This window comes from Ceratotherium simum, chromosome 2, assembly GCF_057802395.1.
Source record: "Ceratotherium simum simum isolate JZ-2026a chromosome 2, ASM5780239v1, whole genome shotgun sequence".
NCBI lineage: Eukaryota > Metazoa > Chordata > Mammalia > Perissodactyla > Rhinocerotidae > Ceratotherium > Ceratotherium simum.
Window position 1 is genome coordinate 70325260 of NC_141901.1, and position 9658 is coordinate 70334917.

Here is a 9658-nt window from a genome sequence, read left to right on the forward strand (position 1 = left end):
TCCTGTTTTGGTCATGCACATCCTTGAGCAAGGTGGAATAAGAGTCAATATTTGAAGCCTTATTTATCTGTAAGTGTCTTTGTTGTATTCTAGGCTGGAAATGGTTTTTCATCAGAATTTTGGAGGCATTTTTTTGTTGTTCTCTTTGAAGCCTGAGATCCTTCTTATTCCTGATTCTTTGTATGTGGCTTGTTTTCTTTCTGAAAGCTTGTAGTATCTTCTTTTTCCCCCATTATCCTACAATTTCACAGTGATATTCCTTGATGTGGGTGCATTTTCATCCACTGTTTCGGGCACCACACAAGCCCTGTCATTCTAGTTACTTGGCCTTTAGTTCTTGGAACTTTTATTTTGCTCATTGTCTCCCCGCCCTCCATCTTCTCTGTATTTTCTTTCTGGAACTTATGTTTGGATACCTGACAACTTGTACTGGTTCTCTAGTTCCCTAACCTTTTCTCTGTTATTTATTCCTTTTTTTGTTTTTGTTTTATACTTTCTAAGATATTTCCTCAGCTTTATCTTCCACCCCACTGTAAACTATTTCATTTCTGAGATCGTGTTTAATTTCTAAGAACTCTAGTTTTCTCTCTCCCTTTTATAGCATTCTTTCTTTTTTAATGAATGTAGTATCTTATCTACCTGACGATATTCATAGCTTTCTTTTAAAAGGGTTCTTTTCTCTGCTTAGCTTCTAGCCCTGTCTAATATAAATATACTGTGAGCCCTGTATATAGTATTAAATTTCCTAGTGGCCACATAAAAAGAATAAACAGGGTGAAGTTAATTTTAATATTTTGGTTAACATAATGAAAATATTATTTGAACATCTAATCAATATTTTTAAATTACTAATGAAATATTTTACTTTTTTTTTTGGTACTGAGCCTTTGAAATATTGGTGTGCATTTTTCTTTTAGAGCATGTGTCAGTTTGAACGAGCCACATTTCTAGTGCTCAGTAGCCATATGTGGCTAGTGGCCACCACATTGATAGCACAGGTCTAGACCTTCAAGTTGGTTTTGTTCTGCCTGTTTGACTTGTCTTCCATGGTTGTCTGCTTAAAATGATAAAGTTGGGAATTTAAATCTCTTTGGAAGCTCTTGAATACATGAAGGCTATGAAGATTTGAGCTTATTGTAGTATGATATAGGTGGGCTGTTTGGGAAACACCTCTGTCTGCATCCCTAGGTCTCTGCTCTTGGCCTGGTCTGATACCCCAGAGAAGGGTCTTTCCCTGCCTAGAGGTATGGTGCCAGAACCCTGGGGGCCAAGTACAGTAGAAGGCTCCAGCATTTGGGCGTGCATGCAGTTGCTAAATCCCTATTTTTAGGTAGTTGCCCACCTGTTCCTTGTGTTGGCATTGCCCATCCAGAGACCCTCTGTTTTACACTGCCTAGAGAAGAAATCCCCAGACTTCGGGGAAATAGTAGCCCAGGAGCATCGAATGGAGACAAGGATCTAGAGATCTAATGCTTCTTGGATAGCCCACCCTCCCCCAGGATTAGAGGACCTACTGCTGGCAGTCCCTGAGTCTCCTTAGGATCCTGTAAATCATGTTGGGTCTCAGTTTGGGACTTCAGCTTTCTCAGGACTGCTGAATCAGCTCTTGTTCATGTGCTGTTCAGCTTGTGAAATGTTGCTTTTGTCTCTATTCCTCTTCTCCCAGTCCTTTGGGCTTAACTGTATATCGGGGGGTCACTGGAGGGAAAAAAATTAGGTACAAATGTTGGATCTGCCATGTTAGCCCAGGAAACTATTGATATCTCTTTAATCACATTTTGCAGGATTCTCATCTGAGAAATGGAGGCCAAGTACCTTTGGGTGACTGTTAATCTCACAGTAAATCATCCTTTATCTCTTCTAGCCAGTCAGGGAGAGGAAATGTATGGGGTCCAAGCTATCAGTTCTCATTCTGTCTCAGGAATGCTGTGAGACCAAGACTTTAGTGTGGGAAGCCATGCTCAATTCTTACTGTATTAGAGAGTAGCCTTCATTTTCCTCATGTACCATGTAGCAAATCTGAAGCTCCAAGAGGTATAGTGAACTCCTTCAAATCCCGGAGTGGTGGAGGTAGAAACTGATCTCAAAGCGTCCCCTCTCTGGGACCAGCCAGAAAAACTGGAGAAGCAGGAGCCTACCTCACACAGATAGTATAGGACATCAGCTAACCAAAGGTACCCTGTATTTTCCATCACTGAGCAGTGGAAACACTGAAATCAGTTATACTTGTAGACAAATCAAGGTGGCACATTCCCTTTGATAGTTTGATAGAGGAACTTTTTCTTTGGATCTACTTATGGCAATTCAAGTTGTATATAAAAATTAGATAAATAAAATGTTGACAGTTTCTTTCTTGTAAGCCATATTGTGTTTTGCTAATCTTCAATCTGACCCAAGTAAAACACAAGGACTCTGTAGCATTTTGTTCTCTGTCTCCCCCATGCCAGTAAATTCAGAATATAAGCCTTTTCTAATTAATTTGACTTATTTTGTGCATTATCCTGCATTCGTTTCCACAGAACAGCTGAAGATCTTGTTAACTTTGGGGCAGTCATGAATGTAATTGGTATAGAATGCATATGAGAATTTTTAAGTCTCATTATGCAGCTTTAGGTTTAGAGTTTTTACTGATTGTTAACTGTTAACTCATTTTTTAATATAGATATAATTTATGATGATGATGTCAGATTCAATTTATAGATCACATCTGTAGCAAATATCTGTACATTTCTAAACGTGGATTGACCTTAAGTCTTGTTAATGTAAAAAAACATGCTAAACCATTCAGTAGCTATTCAGTAGGTTAATATCAGGGAAAAAATGGACAGAATGATATTCCTAATGTAATTTTGTTTCTTTAGCTCCCAGAACCATTTATTTTATTCCGATTGTACAAGGAATTTATAGACCTTGCAAAAGAGATTCAACTTGTAAACGAAGAACAAGAGACAAAAAAGGATAGCTCTGAGGACAAAAAATGGCCGAATACATGCATAGAAATAAACCGAATTCTTCTAAAAAGCAAAGACCTTCTAAGACAATTGCCAGCATCAAATTTTAACAGTCTTCATTACCTCATAGTACATCTTAAGCGGTAAGAACTTTGTGCAAGACGAGCATCCATTAGTGGGTGGATGATTGATCAGTTTTTTGTTTTTGTTTTTTTGATTTTTAAAAATTGTGGTAAAATACACGTAACATAAATTTACCATTTTAACCATTTTTGAGCGTACAGTTCAGTAGTATTAAGTACTAACTTAATTCACATTGTTGTGGTGGTGTTTTTAAAATGAACGTTTCATATCTCATATGTATTAGGGAAAAGGAGACAATGAATCTGTGTTCATGTAGCCAAGATTTTTCCCGCAGATGCCTCCTATGTGCCAGGCTCTGGCTGGGGAAACAAGGATGAAAACGAGATTTCTGCCATCTGTTGTGCTTGTCAGCTTGAGGGGCAGACCTGCCACAAGTGCAGTGCAGCGTCATTCTTGTTCTAACAGAGCTGCGCACAATTCGTAGAGGGAGATGGGGAGGGAGGGTCGTGAATCAGAGAAGGTAGCTCTGAGCCAGACTTGAAGAACTCAGAAGTGGTTTGGTGGCAGAGAATGTGCAGAAGAGCATGCCTGGCAGAGGGTAACAGACACAGAGACATAGGAGATCATTTTGCGTTTGGGAATTTGGTTAGGCTGGGATATAGCAAGCGGGAGCGGGAAGTGAGCTAGGTAGAGGCCCGATGAAGAAAGTCTTACATACCTGGCAGATGAGTTGACTATCTTCCTTCTGTACCCAGTAAAGAATTTTGAACCAGGAATTTAACATGCTCGGATTTGCCTGTTAGATCTTTCTGGCAGCAATATGGAGAATGGGTTGGAGGGGAGGGCTTTACTGCATTTCAAAACTCCTTGAATAGTCATAGAAATAAAAGAGGATGAGAGCTTGAAGTAAGGTCAAAGCAGTGTGGGTGGCAATAGAACAGAGATCTTTAGGAGGGAGACTCAACTAGGCTTGAAGACTAGCTCTGGCAGTGAGAGAGAAATCAGCAATGATGTTTGTTTCCAGCATAAGGACCTGGGAGGATGTACTGTATACTAAGAGGGGAGCAGGTTTTAGGGGTATTTTTTTTATTTCCGCTGGTAAAACTGTAGTAGTTCCTGCTACTTACTTCAATTTTATCCTACTACTGTGAAACCCAATTTGGTGTGTGGTCAGTATTTAATCAAATAAATATATCCTTTTCCTAGACTTCTGCAGCCCATTTTTTCTGTACCCTTCCCAATCCATGGTAAACTATTATCAAGGAAATCTAATAGGGAAATCTCATACAACTTTATGTGTTCTACTTCTCAGAGTCGTAGATCATGCAGAAGAAAACAAGATGAACTCCAGAAACTTGGGAGTGATATTTGGACCAAGTCTCGTTAGGCCAAGGCCCACAACTGCGCCTGTCACCATCTCCTCTCTTGCTGAATATTCAAATCAAGCACGGTTGGTAGAGTTCCTCATTACTTACTCGCAGAAGATCTTCGACGGGTCCCTACAACCACAAGATGTAGTTGTGTATAGTACAGGTGGTGTGACACCCCAGGTTGATCAAGGCTGTCTTCAGAAACCTCTGTTATCACCAGAAGAAAGAGACCCAGAACATTCCATGAAGTCACTATTTTTCTCTTCAAAGGAAGTGAGTTTTGACCTTTATGAAATTGTGTTGGAACTTTGTAATGTTTATGTTAATAAGTTAAAAATCTTTGAACTGTTTATTTTGAGGTGTCATTAGCCTTCTTCAAGTTTAAAAATTCTCTTCCATCAACAGGATATCCGTACTGCAGACAGTGAAAGCAGAATTTTTGAACGAGCTAAATCATTTGAGGAATCAGAACGAAAGCAAAATGCATTAGAAAAATGTGATGCATGTCTCATAGGTGAGTGGCCTTGTAAAATACATGTTTACTGACTTAAAACTGTGCCAATAAACCATAATTAAGAGCCAAAGAGGAGTGGAGTGAAGTGAGTGGAGTTGGGAGGAGTCAGAGAAGGAAGCTTCATTAGTAAACGCATCTTTGCTGGCCATCAAGCAAGTTGCCTGTTAGTGTACCTTGCATTTAAATGAACGTCATTCTTCACAATAACCTTTCTTATAAAAAGACATATTGAAGTTCATAGGTGTTTTTTGTGCTCTTTCTGAAATATATTTTTTCTATTTATTTTTGCCATCAGTTAAAGTCAAGGCAGGAATGTGTTGAGCAGTATGATAATTCATTAGCATCTCGGTTGCTAGAGATCGTTGTATTAATCCAACTGCTCATAAAGAGTAAACTAGACTCCTAAAATTCAAAAAATTTAGACTCCTAGAACTCTTAAAATTTTTTTCAAATTCTTTTACTTGTCCCCTGCCTTTAACACATTAAGCACACATATGTGTGTGTCTTTATTTCATTGACTGTTGTCATTTTATTCACTGTATGATAAGTTTAGTTGCAGTGATGGTAACTGTCAAGCTGGTGGAAAGGCTTCCATTTGTTACTGTAATTCTATACATTACTAGAGCTAAATTCCAATTTTTTTAAATGCAGCCATATATGCTAAATTTGATGTATAATCAAATATCAGTGATCGTAGCTTGACAGGGTCTAAAAGAAATAAAGGAGCTAATGTTTGTTAAGTACTTGCTGCTCTGTGCTAAGCATTGTGCTTATCGTTTGATTCCTTTTGTCTGATTTGATCTTCATAACAGTTTTGGGCTATAAAGTAGGTAGTATTAGCCCCATTCAACCCATAGCCTAATAGTCTGAGAGAGGTTAAATAATGCCAGAGATCAAGCTCCTAATAAATTGTTCAGTCAGTAGTTGAACCTATGTTTGTGCTTATTTCACTATCCCATGACCCAGTGCTCCCAACTAGGAATACATAGTAATAATAATAACTGTCAGTTTTTGAGTGCTTATTATAGATACACCAGATAATTCTAAGCACCTTTGGTGATTCGATCATGTAGGCCACACATCAACGTAGATACAGTTGTGATTCTTTTCTCACAGGTGAAGACACTCAGGGACAGTGAGGTTGCCTTGCCCAGTACAAAAGTGGTAGAGCTGAACTAACCCCAGCCACTGGGTCTCAGAGTCTGCTCTCTTATCCATTAGGCTCTAAGTTTTTCCCATAGAACTTTAAGAATATACTTTGGTGGGTCCCTACAGCCCAACCCCAAAGAATCAGGTCCCATAGAATGGTCTATAAATGTGGGGAAGGACCTGGGAAAGCAACACAAGAGAGCACTGCCCTGGAAGCCCAGGGAAGAGAGGTCAGCAGTCTCAGGTAAGGAAGAAGGTCAGATGCGATGATGAATGTCATGATCCTGATGGCACCTGTCTGCAGACCACTGCCCGAAAGAGGAGCATGAGCACAAGGCTGGAATTTTCCAAAAATGGGAATTTTTTAGGAGAGGTGCTGTAAAAAGGGACAGGGTTTGAAGGAGCTCATGGTTCTTTTTTTTTTTTTTAGAGTTTATTTATTTTCTTTCCCCCCAAAGCCCCAGTAGATAGTTGTATGTCATAGCTGCACATCCTTCTAGTTGCTGTATGTGGGACTTGGCCTCAGCATGGCCGGAGAAGCGGTGCCTCGGTGCGCACCAGGGATCCGAACCCGGGCCGCCAGCAGCAGAGCGCGCGCACTTAACCGCCAAGCCACGGGGCCGGCCCTCATGGTTCTAGTTTGAGAAAACATAGACCATAGTTCCAGACTTGATAGGAAAGAGAAGAAAATAAGTCTGGGAATAAACAGTAAATGGAGAGAATGGCATTTTTTACTTAAAATAAAACTATTCAGCCTTAATTGGACAGGATGAATGCTGTAGTCCATTAATTAGTTGATCAGATATGAAGGGCATCTAAGGCGTTTCTGTGGTATGCTCTCACTGTGGGTTGAGTATCTGAAAAGCAGATTGAGCGAGTAGGCAAAAGCCTTGGGACTCAGGGCACACCTGCGTTTGGTTGGTGTGTAAATTGGTGTCACTTTTCTGAGGTGAATTTACCAATGTCTGCCTATTGAAATCGTGACAGCTCTTTCACCCAGCAAATACTTGTTCATGCGCAGCATGTAAAAAGAAGTTACTTCAGCAAATTTTTTTACTAACCTGCAGTGGATTTTTTAGCTGCTTATTATATTGATTTAAATAAATATAGAATTCTAACATTTTTATTTATTTTATTCAAAATATACCTTTAATACTTGATGAATATTTAACTCCTCTGCCTAGATAACTGAGAATAACTTGGAAAAAATATTATTATTAACCACATGCCATAAGTTGACTTTTAAATAAATCTTTCCCTTTTTCAGACAACAAAGTGCATTTGCTTATAGACCAAGAGCGTGAATCAGCATCACAAAGGATGCAACATGTTTGTAAAACCTCCAAGCCACTTCCTCTGAAACCCGGGAGGGAAACAAATAGTGTTGAGAGGCATCTTCCAAGGACCAAGATTAGACCTGTAAGTTTGCCTGCCGATAGACTACTTCTTCTTGGAAGCCTTCCTAATGAGAGAAATGGCAGAAATATGGGAAATGTAAATTCAGACAAGTTTTGCAAGAACCCTACCTTTGAAGGAGTTAATAGAAAAGACACCCCTACTGTTGTTTGTTACAAATTTGATGGCTTTGACCAGCAAACTGTACAAAAAACTGGGGAGAAACAGTATGAACAAAGCGACCTAACTGCAAAGCCTCCAATGACTGCGCCCAGTGCATTCCAGGACAGAGTGACGACGAGCGTCAGGATCAGCGGGGAGCATCCAGTCGGTGCCACCCAGCCCAGTAAGCCGTACACGGAGCCAGTCAGGTCAGCACGACAGGTGTTGGAGAGACGGTCCTCTGACTCGTGCCCTCCTGCTCCTGTCAGAGCACCCAGAACACTGCAGCCCCAGCACTGGACGACGTTTTATAAACCACATGCCCCCGCTGGTAGTGGGAGAGGGGATGAGGAGAAGCCTGCAGCAGCCTCCGCAGCCGGGCCTCCTGGCACAGCTCCCGCTCCCCAGGAGCATGCGCTGAAATCAGTTCCAAACTCAGAAAACGGATCAACCTGTGCCGGGCAGCCTAAAGAGAACTCTGAGGAGCGGGACCTGCCTGACGTGCATCCACCATGTCAGAGACCAAGGCTAAAACGAATGCAGCAATTTGAAGACCTTGAAGATGAAATCCCACAGTTTGTGTAGGGTTGTCAAAATTCAGCTTTTCTTTTTTTGTTGTTTTGTTTTGTGGTATTGTGTTCGTTTTGTGAAAGAAATTTTTGACAACAGGGCCCCTTTTGTATAGGATTGCCAAATGATGAACTTTGCTTTTTGTCATTGTACTGTGTTATCTTGTGTTGGTTATACTGAATGGTAGAATGTTTGATAGGGCCACATCTGTGCCTTACTGGAATTATCTATATTTTTGAAGTTGTGAATAAATAGGTGGACTCATTTTTTTTTAAAGTTCATTGATTTTTCCCAGAAAATGGTTCATTTAAATGCATCCCTAATATATGATATAGTTCTTAACTAATAGGTGCAATTGGGGAAAAACAGCTTTATTTTTTTGAAGTGAAACTAAGTGCTTATTTATAAAAGGAATGTTTCTGAATGCAAGTGCCCGAAAGATCTTTGGTATGATCGTTTTTTTCACACAATTTTATACTGCATCTTTGACCATTTGTGCTTTTACAGTATGTATGTAACCTTTTATTTTTCAATTGGCAATTCACTTAACTTTTTAATATTCACATAATGGCCAAAAGGCTTGCAGATCTGTATTTAATTGCATTTTAATTAATTGCCAGATTTTACATGTGGTAGTCAGTTGAATTGCACCAAGAAAATGCACTTAAACCTGTTTCTAAATTATATAGTTCAGTTACGTCTTATTTGGCTTTAGATGGTTTTAATACATTTTATAGTTTTTCACCTCTTGACTTTGTTCTGCATAAACTTTTGTTGTTCAACAGTTCTGAACCTTTTGGTATTTTATATAATGGTCCAAAAAATGTTTTAAAATTCAATGCATTTCCTCTTGATATTGTCTCGGGTTTTTTTTAAACCATTCCTTTTGTATAAAATGTTTTCACTTGTGAATAATTTTATGTACTTTTTCTACCTGAACTTTTAACCATTGACAATGTATGTTTCATCTGAATCGTGCAAAGATTTATTTAAGTTGATTCTAAGAGTATAGTTCAATAAGCCTCATTGTTTGGAATTTGAGAGAAGGTGTAGATGATTGAATATATTTCATTTATCAAATTCCCATTTTTTAGAACTAGTACAATTCTCTTATTTTATGGGTTTTGTCATTTTGCCTAAAATAGGATATAAAGGGACAAAAAAATAAAATAGCCTCTTTTGTATGTGTGAATTCTATTTGTAGTATATACTTTTATATGACCATGTTATAGCCCCTTGATAAAAAAATATATATATATAACCTGTTAAATTATTTCAAGTTCTTGTGATGTCTCTGAAATTGTTGCCTCTTAGAGTGTGAGACTTTAAGGGTTATTAGCCATTGGCTTAGTGGTCAGCACTTGGGCTCATACATCCCTTGACTACAATGTGGAATGCACTTTCTGGGAAGTTGTTATATTGTTCTATGTGACGTTAAGGACTAGGGAGACGTGAATAATCTG

At 39.0% G+C, this 9658-nt stretch overlaps 1 protein-coding gene across 2 annotated transcripts in view; it reads left to right on the forward strand.

Moving 5' to 3' along the window:
- ARHGAP29 (Rho GTPase activating protein 29) overlaps positions 1 to 9379 on the forward strand; it is a 73143-nt gene extending 63764 nt beyond the window's left edge. For both annotated transcript variants that reach the window (XM_004420818.3, XM_087447114.1), the window contains exons 20-23: positions 2862 to 3094; positions 4348 to 4678; positions 4811 to 4919; positions 7336 to 9379. In XM_004420818.3, coding sequence (XP_004420875.1) covers positions 2862 to 3094; positions 4348 to 4678; positions 4811 to 4919; positions 7336 to 8210 — 1548 coding nt within the window. In that variant the 3' untranslated portion in view covers positions 8211 to 9379. The remainder of the gene's footprint in view (positions 1 to 2861; positions 3095 to 4347; positions 4679 to 4810; positions 4920 to 7335) is intronic.
- Positions 9380 to 9658: the final 279 nt, after the last annotated feature.